This window comes from Leuresthes tenuis, unplaced genomic scaffold, assembly GCF_036924035.1.
Source record: "Leuresthes tenuis unplaced genomic scaffold, fLeuTen1.0.hap1 SCAF_21, whole genome shotgun sequence".
Classification (NCBI taxonomy): Eukaryota; Metazoa; Chordata; class Actinopteri; order Atheriniformes; family Atherinopsidae; genus Leuresthes; species Leuresthes tenuis.
Window position 1 is genome coordinate 29,630,832 of NW_027325375.1, and position 16,707 is coordinate 29,647,538.

At 39.4% G+C, this 16,707-nt stretch overlaps 3 protein-coding genes across 3 annotated transcripts; all 3 read right to left on the bottom strand.

The window, feature by feature from the left end:
* Positions 1–11: 11 nt before the first annotated feature.
* LOC140279495 (diamine acetyltransferase 1-like) lies at positions 12–1,547 on the bottom strand. Its single transcript, XM_072374639.1, has 6 exons — positions 1,300–1,547; positions 1,131–1,182; positions 960–1,040; positions 784–885; positions 630–670; positions 12–522 (listed from the first exon to the last, which is right to left on the bottom strand). The coding sequence occupies exons 1-6, from the start codon at positions 1,363–1,365 to the stop codon at positions 355–357; spliced, it is 510 nt and encodes a 169-aa protein (XP_072230740.1). The 5' UTR covers positions 1,366–1,547; the 3' UTR covers positions 12–354.
* A 1,183-nt stretch (positions 1,548–2,730) lies between these two features.
* prdx4 (peroxiredoxin 4) lies at positions 2,731–5,952 on the bottom strand. The gene is made up of 7 exons (XM_072374322.1): positions 5,649–5,952; positions 4,176–4,293; positions 3,957–4,073; positions 3,693–3,815; positions 3,245–3,375; positions 3,067–3,101; positions 2,731–2,825 (listed from the first exon to the last, which is right to left on the bottom strand). Exons 1-7 carry the CDS (start codon positions 5,851–5,853, stop codon positions 2,775–2,777), a joined length of 780 nt encoding a protein of 259 aa, XP_072230423.1. The 5' UTR covers positions 5,854–5,952; the 3' UTR covers positions 2,731–2,774.
* A 2,101-nt stretch (positions 5,953–8,053) lies between these two features.
* pdha1a (pyruvate dehydrogenase E1 subunit alpha 1a) lies at positions 8,054–16,129 on the bottom strand. The gene is made up of 11 exons (XM_072374323.1): positions 16,004–16,129; positions 15,142–15,210; positions 14,876–15,049; positions 14,533–14,659; positions 13,086–13,177; positions 11,948–12,040; positions 10,879–11,034; positions 9,744–9,815; positions 9,583–9,650; positions 9,021–9,129; positions 8,054–8,297 (listed from the first exon to the last, which is right to left on the bottom strand). Exons 1-11 carry the CDS (start codon positions 16,049–16,051, stop codon positions 8,133–8,135), a joined length of 1,173 nt encoding a protein of 390 aa, XP_072230424.1. The 5' UTR covers positions 16,052–16,129; the 3' UTR covers positions 8,054–8,132.
* Between the last annotated feature and the right edge of the window lie 578 nt (positions 16,130–16,707).

Here is a 16,707-nt window from a genome sequence, read left to right on the forward strand (position 1 = left end):
CCCTTTTAGTATGAAACCACAAATGCAAAAAAAAAATGTATCTTCTGCAAACAGTCGTTCAGCTAGGAAATCAATACCCAACCAATACTTTTTACATTACAAAAAGCAAAAAAACAATGATAAATCATAGAATATGGTGCTTAGTTGACATTCAATATTTTTTCTCATCACAGTCCTTTAAAGCATCTCAGAAAGAAACCATATCTGCCATAATTACAGTCATTATTCTGAATTCTCAAAGCAGATGCAGTCTATTGATATAAACCAACTGATTAAGACTATGCTGCATCCCTGATCAAACAGAACAGAATTACTGCAATGATCAAAATTCAGTGCAAGTCAATGATCAGGAAACTATTTGGCGGTGATCTTCAGCAGCCCCTCTTTTTCGATCTCAAAAAGACGCCAACCCTCCTCCGAGGAGAGATCAGCTGCACCTCTTCTCTTATAGAACTCAATAGACTCCTTGTTGCTTTCTGCTACGATGAAATGTATACCGCTACAGCGAGTCTTCACCGCCGTCTAGGATAAAGAGAAAGAACAAGAACATAAAACACAAGCATATATGAAGAATACACCTGAATTAAAGTGTCACCAGAAAAGCTTTAATTGCACACATGCAACTGTACCTCGCTCAGCATCTTCAGGATCTGCGAACCAATTCCAAGACCTGGTGAAAGATTAAACATTAAACAGGAAATAAGGTCTTTTCATGTCAGTGTTGCAAAACCTTTGCTAATCATTAACTTTTAACACCACAATTTAACTTGCATTCAGCTTTACCTCTAAACTCTTGCATAACGAAGAAGTCTTCGAGGTAGAGAAGCTTTCCAATCCAAGGGTCGTAAGTGAAGTAGTACATCGCAAAGCCAATCACAGTGTAACCTTGAAGACAACACAGAGACTTAGAAGTTTGATTAAATGAACAAGTAGGCAGGTTGTGGGAGGCAGGTTTTTACCTTCTGGGCTCTGCTCCTTGGGGACTTCAGCAACCAAACAGTGGTAGAATGGATGATCACCGAAGCCGTCCTCAAGTAGATCTAAATAAAAGTGAACACTAACTTTAAAAGACTCCATGAAGATCTAAAACATCATTTTTTAAAGGAGGTAAAGGAGCTCAACTACAGCACCTTTCTCAGTGAGTATCACCTTGTCCTCCATCTCCTCAAATTTAGCAAGTTCCTGAAAAGCAAAAAGTAAGAAACTCAATGAGTTTCAACAGGAAGCATAGCGGTGGTAAAAGATTTGTTAACTGAAGGAGGGATGTTCAGTTGTTAAAGTATCAGGGTTTAACTTTACCTTTATGAGTCGCAGGATATCGGACACATCTTTTGGTTCAGCTGGCCGTAATATAAACTTGGCCATTTCCTCTTTTTCCCCTTTTTCCCTTTGCTAACTAGTCCTCTGAAAGTAAACAAAAGCAAAAATTGTTTCTTCATCCGCTCTTTAGGAGTTGACCCCCCGACAAAGAATTAAGAAAACCAGCATAAACAGAGCTGCATCGACCCGTCCCAAAGTGTTACAGTGGCTTCGGAAACTTTGTTTTTATGGTTCCCCAGAAGAGACACGCCTGCTCTCAAATCCATATATAGAAATCCTGTTTTGTTCCTTGGATGCTTATCTTTGTGTTGATCAGGTACCTAACCCTAACCCTAAAGTAGAAGGAGGACAAAGGTTCATATAGGATGAAGCTGAGCAGAGTAACCCACATTCGAATATGAGTGTGAATCATTGACTTTTTGTGCAAACATACAACAACATGTTGATTGTTTCTCAGCTCTGCACAAATCCAAAGAGGCCGTCATTTGTTGATTTATTGATTTAATATGGGAACAAACTGAAATATCAAAGGTTATCAATAGCCGTGAATGAGCAGCTGATAGATTAATTACCTGGTGTCATATCTTGGTTTATGGATTTGAGTTTTATATGTTCAAAAGCTACATTTTCTGCAGCCAGAATCCAACCACAGACCTCCCTTAGATATGACATGCCTGCCTTTGCATGCATTTGACTGCCATTTGCAAGACTCTGTAAAGCAAAGCTGTGCTGCATGAGGTTGATGGAATTGAAAACAAACTTTGTTTAGAAAGAAAATGTCTCACAGAAAGGCGCTTCTGCCATTCAGTTTGCAAGCTGTTCAGAAACTCTGTGCACTTAGTCAAAGTGCCACGTTTCTTTCTGCAAAGTACTTCATTTTCTCCAGGCTCACGCATCGTTCAACCACATTTGCAAAACTTGCACAGATATCTTGTCTGATGCAATGACATCACTTTAGATTTTAAACTGCACATTTGCACCATAACCATGGTGATGTGATGCATCATTTTACCACAATTAGCCTGAAGTCAGACCACTTCCAGCATTATCTCATTTCAATCTTTGGCTTTTATGATACAGGATGTGCAAAGCCTGCAGTTGTTTTACTCATAATATGCATAAAATCTTCTGTGCTCATCATTTATGTTCTAGTAAATTCAAAGGAGACACGAGGAAGAGAACAGCGTCACATGTCCAAGGTAATTACACATCATATATCTTTCCTGATCTTTGGAATCGGTTGCTGCTAAAGAGCATCACTCTGTCATCGGGTGAGTTCACATTAAGGACAGCGGTTTGTTTTCAGGCTGATGCAAGGTCTGCGTTTAAGAACCAAGTGTTTACGCTACAGCAGATCTGCCATTTAGTGATGCTGTCAAACAGATTTAAAAGACCAGGCAAGACACAGTCTAGGAAAAACGTTTTATTTGAGGTGGCTGGAATTCACAGACAGTTCAGTTCAGTTTATCAAAATATTTCAGCTTGCCTGAAGGGTCAGGAATGATCTGTGGGGAAGAATGGAGGAAATTAGTGGAAATACACAAGATGGTGAACATTCCCAGTCACCTATTTTAAACTTTAAATCTCTTTTGAACACTCCAGGTAAGTCCAGCTCACAGCAGTTACTCATTTTTCCTCATCTATCTCTGTCAGTCAGAGGTAGATGGACTGATAGGCAAATTAAAAAAGTAAGTGGATCCGAGATCTGCTATTTGTGACAGACGATACTAGTTAATGACCACTTACTGTGTCGCTGCCTGGTTTCCATCCTGCTGGACACACTGTGTGAAAAAAGAAGGAGATTAAATTCAAGAGCAGCTCAGAGACTGTACTGAACCAACTATCCATTCCTGTACTCTTCTTCTATGCCTTTATAGCTGTAAACAATGCAAAATGACGTGATAATAATAAAAAAAAAGAAAACCTTCTCCATGTTTGTCTGTGTACTGGAAGGCCTGGACCAGCCGCAGAGTCTCGTCTACAGATCTGCCCACTGGGAGATCATTCATGGTGATCTGCCTCAGGATGCCTTTGTTATCGATAATGAAGAGACCCCTAACAGAGACATGTGCGTTTAGGGCATAAATTACTGTTTTTTCCTGTTAAGATTGACCTGGTTGTTAAAATAACAAGTTGGTTATAACTTATAGAGTCATTAATTACATTTGTCAACACCGTAGAGGTATAAAATGAGATTTGTGTGACTACACACCCTGAACTGCAGTTTATTTTTCTTACCTGCACTTTAAATTGCTTTGTTTACTCCTACAGAAAAGTCCCATAAGAGTGTTACATAACGAGACATTTCTCTTGAATCTGAGATCCTGATAAGACCTTAAGAATAGTCATAAATGTAAAAGGTGAAAGCTCACCTCAGAGTGTGTCCCTGGTCCTCCAGGTAGACTCCATAGTCTTTTGAAATCTGGTGGGTGAGGTCAGACAGCAGAGGGATTTTCATTTGTCCAAGTCCACCTTGCTTCCTGGGAGTATTGATCCTGTTAAAAACAGAAAATGTGAGTAAAACGACTCGTTTGGAACTCATTTAGCCACCCAGAAGTAAAGTATAAGAGATTCAAGTAAAGCTGTGGAGAACAAAGAACAGAAAGCTCTGGATGTATTGGAGACAGCACTCGTACCATGCTAAGTGTGTGAACTGAGAGTCCACTGAGCAGGCGACCACCTCTGTATTGATGGCCTGAAACTCGTGCACACGGTCGCTGAATGCAATGATCTCAGTAGGGCAGACAAATGTGCTGCGAAGAGAGGCAACAAACAGGTTTACCTAAGAATACACTCCGCTGTCAGATCAACACATACAAAGTGGCTACGAAACGTGAGCCTCAGATGGTACTCACAAGTCCAAGGGATAGAAGAAAAAGACAAGATATTTGCCTTTGTAGTCTGATAGCTTCATCTCTTTGAATTCCCCATTGATGACAGCTGTTCCCTCCCAGTGTGGCGCAGGCTTTGAAACTAAAGTGAAAAATACATGCACAGATTAAACGTTTTTTCTCTTTGGAAGCATACAATACACAACTCTGCTAGCCCTTAACTCGGGCTTTATGGTCCATTTGAATGGCGAGACCTTGATCCCTAAAAGAAAATGTGCATTTTAACTCTGCAAATGTTGGCTTATAAAACTTCAAATGCTTTGGGACCAAAGTACATCCCAGATCTTCTGCTACTTTTGAACCTTTTGAGATATCTTAGGTCAACAGGGACGGGGTTGCTCTCTGTCTCCAGAGTTCGAAGCTGCTTTCAGTTGTTATGCACCATCACTGTGGAACAAACTCCCAGATAACTGCAGGTCTGTGTGAATGTGACACGTGTGAAAGAGTCTGTTGTTGCTTATCGGGACTTGAGTTTACCCTGTTTTTTGAGAACGCTTAAGAATGTTCTGGACAGTATTAGTGAGTGATCGTTGCAAAAATAAATGTAATTAGCTTTTGCATATAAAAGCAAGCAGATTTGTCTGCTCCTATGTTGAGGAGCATGAAAAACTATCCCTTTAAGGTGCATTTGGAACTACATTAAAAGTGTGATTATTTTGCAATTAATCAGGAGTTAACTATGGACAATCGTACAATTAATCACACAAGAAACAATCACTTCTAACATCTCAATATACTCTTTGTAGTGTAATGAATTTGTTTTTCTTCATGTCTTCATAAGTGACACGTCCCACAATTAATGTGTGCAGTGTCAGTAGCACTGGGAGCATTCAGTCTGTAATTACAAGAGCCAGTGTCAGCAGGAGCGAAAGCACAGCAAAAGCAGACATGGGTTAAAGTCTGAAATCTCATCCTGCCATATGGCAGACAAACAACTGTAGTGTAAGATTAAAGGCCACACTGTTCGTGATAATGACGGCCACAAAGGCTGCATCCTCTACAGCTTCATGACCATGTAAGTTTAACTGTTGCATATATTAGTTTTGAAGTATCTCATTTAGTTTAGAAAAAGAAGTGTGTGCGGTTTGTATTAATAGTGTTGGTGCGGTGCCATTCAGTCATGTGTCTGAGGGGCGGAGATAGACGCACTTTCCAATGCATTTCAAACAGTGACGTGTCCTACAAAAAACATCCAATTCAAAGTTAGGCCCGACATCTAAGTGGAAATAACCTTTTTAAACTACATGTAAATTAAAGCACGTGGCACAATGCTAATCTTTAGGCGTTATCAGCGCGCATCTGTTGTCCTGACAGCTGCGGCAGCGCGCACCGGGAAGATGACAGATGACAGCCGAGCTAAAAACCACGCAGCACTGATATGCACAATATGCAAATGTTAATTTGCAGTTTGTGCTGTTAAGCACGACGGGGACTCACTCTTGGCTTTGCTGAGGTGCAGAGAATGGTCAGACACGGGAACGCGGAAAGCCTCTCCGGGATAGACGTGTCCTCCCGCGTAGTTGTGACACTGGGAGTTCTTCACCTGAGCGCCTTCCTCTGCGGATGTGCTGAAGAGGAGCAGAGTGGCGCAAAGAGCACAGAAAAGCTCCTTCTTTGCAGTGCTGTGGAAACTAGACTCCATTATGCCTTCTCACTGAGAGCACGTAGCAACTGACTGGAAATGCAGACTTTTGGCAGGAATCAAGCCTGCTTCCTTTTCTTCTTCTTCTTCATTCGGATGTCCAGCAGCAGGCTTCCTTTTCCCCGCAGCACTGCCATCTCCTGGAGTTAATTAGCTGGCGACGCCTCTCCAGAGTTTTTCACCGTTTTGGTTCAAGTCATCACTTCTTTCTTCTTCTTTTTTGGACTGTGAATGACGTATTTGTTTCTGTTACTGAGTGGCTCAGACTATTTCCTGGGTGCCCTATTTTGGCTGCGGAGAGGTTAAACAAAACTCCAAAAGTCAGATATTTGTTTAATCGTTTTAAAGTTTCTTGTCACCCATACAAATAAGGAATGAGAATATTCTCTATAACAGAAAACAAATTGTAGTGGCAGGATTAACGACATGGATTTAGCAAGCTGCCCGTTCAATATTAGCCCATCAGAGACCAAGACGGTGCTAATTGGTTCTAATTAAGCCTACCAAGTTAAAATGTTGTCATACAGTTTTGATATATGCAATACTTCAAAACACATACAGTTAACAAATATTTGTGTTTTATGTATGTGTTTCTAAAACATTCTTTCATTGTTTGAGCCAGCACTTGCAAAATGATCCACCGAATTATCAGAATCTGTCAGATTTCCACAAATTTATAGTGTTTGTGATTTTATTTTGTAAAAAAAACTAAATAAATAATGAAAACCTACTATGGTTTAGTTTATGTATCAGAGCAGGCCCCTTTTGCAAAATGAGTCACAACTTAAAGGCATCTGATCAGTTTTGTTCTTGCATTAATGAATTATTTTTAACAAGCCACTATGATTTATCTCATAATAGCATCCAAACGGTGCTGCCTTGAATACAATAATGTGTGAAGTTTAAAGGCATGCAGGTTGCATTTCACTGGGAAAGTTCTCCACATTTAAACTCAGACAAATTACACAAACACATTAAAGTCTTGAGTTTTTTTTATTTCAGGTGCTTGCAAATACATCACTTTTTTCCCTTTGAGCAGATCCTTCCATAAACCACTTTACCAATACCAGTATATACACTGCAGCCACTTCAAGCTGCAGTAAGACATGTATAATAAGAATAATTTGTAGTTATTCATTAGATAAAACACAATTTACAAAGAGGGGGATTTGCTGCCTTGTTATCCTCTAAAAGTGTTGCTTTCTGGAAGCAACGCATGCCAATAATTCTTATTTCCAACACTTAAATGAGCTGTACTCTATCAAAGTTAAGTGGCCACATATGAGCCACTTAAGGGCTTTAAATAAACCTTCTCAGTGTAGCATACAGGTGACACAATGCTGCTCAACTAGTAATACTAAACCCAACATATCTCTCAGTTTCATAGTGAAACTTTCCATATGAATGTACTTAAAGTACAATTAATGTTTACACTCCCTGCTCTTATATTTTAGGCAACTGAACTTTTGAGTGTGAGTTTCAGGGCTATAAATATCCTTGGAGATGTACATCAAAGACTTAAGAAGCTTTTAAATGTTACTGAAAACAATATAAAATAAAAACAGAAATGGAAACACCCTGGAGTGTGACAAAGATGATATATTCACCTACTAAATAACACAAGATCTGTCAGGCACATGTTTGGTTTGGCATTTAGATATTTAGATTTTTTGAAGGCTTCCTTCTTTGCTCTCTCCTCATCAAACAGTATTTTTCTGTCTACCTATTTGTAACGGAGGTAAAACTGAAAAAAAACAAAAAAAAAACACAAGGACTGATTAACTCGAATGGAATTATTTATCATGTTCACTTATTACAAAGTCATGTTTACAAGTCAGTCTGTTTTTTTTAGCTGACATTTTGTTTTATTGCACCTGGACAGAGCTCAACATCAAAAAAGCAAATAAAGGATCTACTACACGTTCTCCAAAGGGGCCACATTTACAAAAAAAAACTCTTTATGATGAAGAATGTCAAGTGCTCCATGTTAGAAAAGTGAAATAAACTTTAAATACAGAAGTTTATGAAGAATGTTGAGCTTCACAGGATCTTTACGGTCAGCTGTGTCTCTGCTGCAGAGTAAATCCAGATAGAGGTCGAAACCATTTAGTGTTTTGGTCAATGTAATTTTAACTCGAACATTTCTGCAAATATGGCCCTGGCAGTTGGAGAGTAAATTATTTGCTGATGGTTAAAGCTCTGGGTGCATATGTGAGGGACAGGGAGGGGTAACATGTCACTGGGCTGATGGAGCCATCAAAGGAAGCTTTGGAAAATCTTCAGCTAAGAGACTTCAGCTTGACCCACGGGTTTGTACCGCGCACCTCCAGCGGCTGGTCGTTGCAATAGATGTGACTGCACAATTCTTCCAGGGGTGGTTCAGGATCTGTGGTGGCAAACTGAGCAGCATCTTCAATTTCCTTCCTGACCGCCACGTCGATCTCCTACAGACGCAGCACAGGTGAGATGAAAATTACACTCAGCTCATGTCCAGCATGAACAGAGAACCCAGAGAACCCAGAAAACAGGGGAACGTCCTACCGTGCCTCAATAAAACTATATTTCTGACGTTAAAGAGGACCTACAATAGAAATTAAATACAATACAGGCTTCACTATCTAAAAAGGGAAAGACAACAGCTGGCATTTATGTTTCTGTTTATGTATTTAGCAGATGCTTTTATCCAAAGCGACTTACAGATAGGCAGATAGGGTGAGGGGCCTTGCCTAAGGACCCCTGCTGGAGGTAATACCTTTCATGCAAGGGATTTGAACTCAGGTCTCCCACATGGAAGGTGGCAATCATACCACTACACTATCCAGTCCCTATTTCACTGAACATATAAAACAAATGTATTTCCAGGAGGCGCACCAGCTGTAAACAGCCATCTTTCACACATGCGTTTGCATCACTTTCCTCTTACCCAAAGGATGCAGTTCACTTGCTTGTTTTTATTTTCTACAATAATGCATCTAGAATAATGCATCTAGAATAATGCATTATTCTAGATGCATTATTCTAGATGTTGCAGCCACCTTTCTGTAACATGTTTTTCTTTAATTATTCAAATCAAAGATCCATCTGATCCTGCAGAGTTCAAATGGCTCAGTAAAGTACACTAAAATCATTGTTTTAAGTGGGCTGTACAGGCTGGAAGTATTTGCTACCTTAAGCTCCTCCACGCTGGCCATGTTGTTGCTGAGAAGGCGGTCCTTCAGCAAGGAGATGGGGTCACTCTTACTGCGGACCTCCTGGATCTCCTCACGTGTGCGGTAGCTGGAAGGGCAGAGATTGGTGCAGGAATGTTGTAGGGATGCACTAAAATAATCATGTTTTTGCTCTGTTTCCATTTGTAAGCCTCTGTAAATCATGATTACTCGCTCTGTGTCCCTTTTAGCTTTGAGACATTAATAAAATGATTTGGGCTTATTGTGCAATAATCACAGTGCTGTTAGCGTGATCTGAAATAATTAGATTGAATCTGCTTTGCGTCCACATTTCTTCCATCATTAAACAAGTGTTAATCTACGACAGCCAATACCAATATTAATGGTGTGCTCAGTTCATCCAGAGGCTGAGGTCAGGGAGGGAAGGAAAGGACCTAAAGACTACAGCGGAACAGTGGCAGAAGCAGGGGGCAGCAGCACAGAGAGGATGACATTCATATGTTATGTTTTATTAACACTTCTGTGACAACAATCTGACTGAACAGGAACTGTAATCGTTTACCTGACACCAGGATCGCTCATACTGTGTCCGTGATAGCGGTAGGTCTGGAGCTCCATGAGAATAGGACCCTGACGGACAGTTGGAGGAAAAAAAAAAACAGTTTAGAGGAAAGAAACGATAACCGTGGTTCCTGCTTTGTATGATTCTGTGTTTGAACTCACCTTCCCAGAGCGGCAGTGATCAGCTGCAAATCTGGTTGCTTCCCGAACACACAGAATATCCATGCCATCCACCTGGGAAAACACAAAGATTCATATGGACAGCAGCACTTTGTGACAGGCAGCGAGCAGCCAGTGCTGCGCGAAGTGAAGGAATGACTCACTCATGAGTTTAAAGCTGAAGAACATAAAGATAACTGGACTTTCTACAGAGCTTTGGATGGTATGAGGTGCATATTATGTAATCCATCAACTCCTCTCCAGCTGTATACAGACGTTTAAGTACACTTTGATTAAATGTGTTCAGACTTAATTTCTCACATTTCATAACATTTCATTCTTTCCAGTAACTCAACTTAGCCCATTTTTTGGTTTCGGTGCATTTTGGTGTGCGTTTAGGATCATTCTCCTGGTCAAAGACTCATTTGTGTCCAAGCTGAACCCTAAAACAGGACACTGCCACCCCTGCACTGACTAAGTGGGATGTTGTTATGAATTATAAGCCCCCATAACACTAATCATGATGAAAAGACCTTTTTATTGGGTTCTGGTTGTGAACCAGTGGATTTCTGTTTAGGGAACAATCTTTTTAAACTGGCTAACTCTGAAATCTTTACCAGTTTAATGACTTTCTACCTAAAATATGATCTTTTCTGGGAGTCAGCACACCTCCCTTCTCTTACAGATGGATGTGGATCTTCCACCTTTTGGAAATTTCTCCTAAAAACAAACTGAAGTTGTGGAAGTCTGATCTTTTACAGCTGACTCCCCGCAGTAACTAATCTGTTTATCTATCTTAAGTGTTCACATCAAGTTCAAGAGGCCTCTAAGCCTTTTAAAGAGAGAAGTATTTAACTTTAAACAGTGGTAATTTGATCAAATGATTAAAGCTGTGATGCAGAAAAAAAGCTACTATTGTTCTGACATTTTACAGAATAACAAATCATAGAAATAAAATATTTAGAATTGTAAGAAACTAACTGAACCTTTGATGTCTGTAGCCAGAGTTCCTATAAACATTTCACTTTAAGTGTGATGATAATCACAAATATCTTATTTAGTTAATCCCTATGACTCCTGCCTACAGTGGGTTTTATCGAAGGGAAAAAGGTGAAAAAGACAGAAGTCCGAACTGTACCCTGAGACCAGGAATAAACTCTCCCCTCTTGAAGTAGTCTGTGCTGGCTGCAGCTCTCTCCACTGACGTTCCCATACCGTATCTGTTGTTCTCACAGATGAAGATGACGGGCAACTTCCAAAGAGCTGCCATGTTGTAGGTTTCAAAAATCTGACCCTGTAACATACACAAAGGGTGCCGTTAATGGGGCAAAAGATGAGTAAAATACACAAAAGATGCCATTAATGGAGCAAAAGATGAGTAAAATACACAAAGGGTGCCATTAATGGGGCAAAAGATGAGTAAAATACACAAAGGGTGCCATTAATGGGGCAAAAGATGAGTAAAATACACAAAGGGTGCCATTAATGGGGCAAAAGATGAGTAAAATACACAAAGGGTGCCATTAATGGGGCAAAAGATGAGTAACATACACAAAGGGTGCCGTTAATGGGGCAAAAGATGAGTAAAATACACAAAAGATGCCATTAATGGGGCAAAAGATGAGTAAAATACACAAAGGGTGCCGTTAATGGGGCAAAAGATGAGTAAAATACACAAAAGGTGCCGTTAATGGGGCAAAAGATGAGTAAAATACACAAAGGGTGCCGTTAACGGGGCAAAAGATGAGTAAAATAAACAAAGGGTGCCATTAATGGGGCAAAAGATGAGTAAAATAAACAAAGGGTGCCGTTAATGGGACAAAAGATGACTATAAAAGTACAGAAGGACACAGAAAGCATCTTTCATCACTTTTTTTCTTTACAACAAACCTCATGTAGCTGTATCAACTTTGAATGTGCTCAATGGAAGCTTGGATACAAGAATATGGCTAAATTTGGCTGGTTTGACTAATATTCACTGAAGAACATGTACTAATAAAGCTGCTAAGCCAAGGATATAACCCTGGCAGCACACCACAAATCAACAAGATGCATTTTGCATTGTTTTTAATGTTCATAAAAGATCATAAAAGCTTAAAACATGTTTAAGGTTTAATGCACTCAGCATTTCAGAAAGACTCTTAAAGAAAAAGAAGCTGCTCTTGAGCACATTCTGCAGTGATTTCTCTGTCTTGTGCTTCTCTTACCTGGTTAGCAGCGCCGTCTCCATAAAGACAGACGCACAGCTGGTTGTTGCCCTGATATTTGCAGGCCAGTGCCACTCCAGCACCCAGTGGAACCTGTGGACAATAACACAATCACCACATCAAACCTTTTCGGCAGGTTCATTAGCCCAGAGGATGCAAACATTCCTTAAAGTCCGAGAGAGTCTGATGTGAAGTGTGTCACATCACAGAAAAATGTTTAATTAGCTACTCCAACAAATATGGAAGACAATTAAGTTTAAAAAGCATTAGATAATGAGCAGTTCTCCCAGATCTCACATCAGCTCAAATAAACCGAGCGAATGGCTTGTTATAAACAGCTCGGCTGAGATGTCAGTAAGAGAACAAGCTGGAAGGAGTTTGAGTGAATCAGTCGCACTATGATCATCTGTTAATTCCAGATGTTTCCAGTGAGAATTTATAAAACTATCAGGAGACAAACAAGGCAGGTCAGTTATCCTCCAACCCTGTTAATTTCCATGAAATTAACACCCCGAGCGTCCACAAACCTCCACGTGCACATACAGCCCGGCAAACCCCGCAGTGCAAAGATAAATCCCTTCACTGCACCAACATTAGATAAGAATTATTGAGCTGGTTGTAGCCCCGCCAACATCTGAGGTGCCTGAACTTAATTCTTCACAAAATTAATCCAACTCTGCTTCTTTGCATCATTCCGCTGGAATCTAAGTACACACATCAGTTCAGATGCACTTCTCTGATGAAGGCAGAGCAGTTAGCGAGACAGTCGTATGCACAGCTAGCTCATCTGAGGCCAAATACACTGGAGCATGCCAATTTATCTATTATTTCTGGTGCCAAGGAGTCGATTTAAGACTTGCCTCACGAGTAGCTGCATGCAGTGCTTGTAAAACTTAGAATAACACCAACCTGGCAACATGCTGTCAGTATAACCCGTTGGTGAATTTAGGGTACACCAACTGATTAATCATTAATACTTTGTAAATCTGATATTTTCATGCCAATTACTGCGCTCTGAAATGGCTTAACAGTAAGATAAAATAATCATAAATTCAGAGATTACAGGGAGCAAGAAAAAGCATTCAGAACAGTTCCCAATTAGGCTCCAAACACCTCGTTAGCACACTTTGTGACGTACCTGAGCTCCAACAATTCCATTTCCTCCATAGAAGTTTTTACAGTACATGTGCATGGAGCCTCCTTTGCCCTTTGCAATGCCTCCTCTTCTGCCTGCACAACACAAATAAAACATGTGGTAAGAAACTGATATGAAAGATAAACAAGGAACTGCAGGCATCTCAAAATCAAGCACATTCAATCACAGGAATCTCTTTTAAATAAAAATGGAAGGTTCTTCCTCTGCGTTGGCTGCATCATGTCAAACCAGGACAACGTGTGACACAGTCTGCGTTTTTCCTTATCTGAACTCAGTCACAACTAAAAAACACGTGTGAAAATGTGTCATTCAGTGAGACAATGGAAGTGGAGGCTTGTGTCATTTTGAATGTTCCACACTTAGATAATTTGGCTTTTTAACCCTCTACAAACCCTTTAATGTATATGTATGTATGAACATTAACCTCAACAATCACTGATGAACTAACTGTGGACACACCGGGGATCGGACCTTGTGGGTAAAAGACAGCCATTGCTTCATTAGCTGCACCCTGGCAGCTTAAACCCATTTGTTCTTGCTTTCTGCTTTGCTATTTACATCAAATCTCATCATTAGTTAAACAGTTCCCTTACCATAAGAAATAAATGAGCTAATAATGTTCTACCAGTTCTTTAATGTTTCTTTATATATATATATATATATATATATATAAATAAAGGAAGTTTATGTCAGGTTATGTTGACAAGGAAGTCTGATTTCGTACTGTTTTATTTAACCAGTCAGAGGTTAAATCCCAGCACCAGTAATGGCCTTTTCATCAGTGAAATATCAGGAAAAAAACTAAAAAATACTCAGTTCCTAACAGATGTCCGTGGTTCACCTACAGACAGGGTAAATGGAAACATTTAGAATAAACTTGCAAGTGAAGTTTATACTTTCATACCATGATAACAAGCTCTAAAGATTATTGAGTGCGACAGATCTTAGAAAAAGAAGACGAGGAAGAGCGAGACGAACTGGTGTTAAGTGAGTCGCTGTAAACCCTAAAATAAAACTGTAAAAGGAAAAAGGAGCTGATGTAGTGTCTCTGTGTTACTTTGACCAAAGCTTGTCACAAACTTTTCATTTTGACTTTAAAAAAAAAGAGCATCAAATGTCTTCTTTCAGCTCTGACTAGTTTTCTAGACTCAACCTGCATGTCTGTCTTTGGGGATTAATGCTGCGCCTCGGTTCCAGTTTGCTCTGTCAGACATCACCCTTATTTTAATGTTTTCTGTTGTGCCAGATATGTGTTAAGTTACCGCTATAAGCTGCTTTGTAATCAAAGCTCCTATTTTCAAACTATCGTGCATTTTTAAAAGTAAACAGAGGTACACCAGAGGCTCAGATAAGCTACTTTACCTTCAATGTGGTGCAGTAGAGAAACACTTGCAGAAAGCACGTCTATTTGCACAAACAGCAGACTCACCAGTGAGCTCAGCCATGATCTCCTTCACAGTCCCTCCCCTGGTCAGAGTGTAGCCATGGGCACGGTAGGCAGTGATCAGGTGGTCACTCTGATTTATGGATGCTTCGATACCAACAGCACAAGCTTCCTATGAGAAGGAAAAAAGATATATACTTTAAATAAATAGCATTAAATAATACAGGTTTCAGACACTTGGCTATAAATATTTATTTTCTTCTTGGAATGTCAACATTTTACCGTAGCAAACAGATCAAATAATAAACAAGTAGTCTAACACAAGAATAAAACTCTCCATAGGTTTACATTATGTAGATTAGAGACAATTAGAATGAGTTAAGTCAACCTGGCCATCATATAAGTGGCAGAACCCTCTGATGATCTTCTGCTTATACAGCTGATCTGCCTTCAGCTCCATACGCCTCATGGTCTGCATGGTGAGGTAGTACTGCAGACCTTCGTCACGAGTCATAACCACCTGAGTGGCAGGGCTCTCATCCAGCCTGTGGACATCGCATTTCTTGAGGGGAAAAAAAAAAAAGCACCCTCAGTAACTCCCAAACATATACTCAACAGATCTATACGTAACACAGGTAAATGTTTGAATTTCACCTTTATCTCAAAGGTGGCACTGGTTGTGAAGTCAGCGTAAGTGCGAGCCGACACAATGGCAGCCTGTCCCTGGAGAGAAGGAGACAATTAAATAAAAGCTTTAATGAAGGGGAAAAGATTTGAAAAATGTAAACATTACTGATTTTATTAACACTCAAAATACATGTTTCTGTCTTTAGCCTCAATACCAAGAAGTTACTTTGTTTTACTACAACATTGTATGTATTCAAATTAAGAAATGAAACATATATGACAACACAAGCTATATTGTACTATAAAATGTGGCTGAATAAAACCGGGAATCCTCTTAAAATTAATACAATAAATAATTCAGAGTGACGGACCCCAAACCTGATGACAGTTTTCAGTCCAATCGCTGTTTTATGGAAGACTTATCGAGTTTCAGAAGTTTATGGACACATTCTCAGTCTATTTAACATATTAACTGAGCATAACCATCTTCTGTGGTATAAATGTTTTTTTCTGTTATACGACTCTGCCGTGTTCTTTTCTTTTTTTTTTCACTCCTTGACAGGATGGACGAACACTGTTTTGAAACAAGTCAGGTGAGCTGTCAGTTTTTATAACACCTCAGCCACAGTTAAACAGCCTCTAACGAGTTTTAAACTACGGAAACTTAAACAAATTAGTCTTTATTTACCTAAAACACTGACTCAAACTGAAAAAAAATTGTTTTATGTGGAAACATTAGCTCAGTTAGCCAAACTTGCTATCATCCGGCCTTACAAGGTCAGAATAGCGATGACAGTCTTGTTTGGAGTAAAACCGGGATGTTTTTAGACGGCCTGTAATACGGTACGTAGCTAAGGAAGTATATGGTGTAAAATGTATATGTACTTACATTTCTCTGAGCGCAAGCTCTCAGCACATTGGAGATATTGGTCAACATGTTTCCCACCGCAGTTCCTACACGGCACAGATGCGTCCTTCTGCAAAGCTCTGTCCTTCCGGCTCCGCTTGCTCCTCCCCTTCTTCTTCTCTGTATTCAATAACGGCAGCAAATGCGCTGCTCCCACCCCTTCTTCTACGGTATTTGTGTAAGTAGGCCCCTTTACAATAATAATCACAACAATAATAACTTTTTTCAATTAAATACTGTCATACAACAACAATAATATAATATAATATAATATAATATAATATAATATAATATAATATAATATAATATAATATAATATAATATAATATAATATAATATAATATAATATAATATAATATAATATAATATAAACACAGTCGGCTAATAAAGTACTGCACTTTATGACTATGAATTAGGCTACAATAAACCATATGATTATATTAATGTTTTTTTGTCTCTATGTTGGTTACCTTCCTCCCAGCTGCAATAACAAAGCTGTTTTTGTTCTCACCTTGTGAGCATCTGTCACACAACCTGATACTACGCCAACTTAGGAGGGTTTTTTGTACGCATGGGTACCATGTCAGTCCCCACATATAATTGCAGTATTAAGTGATTTTAGAGGTTTGAGAATTGATTTTAGGGTCTGGATTACAATAAGGTTAATGGTTATGTTTAGGGCAAAG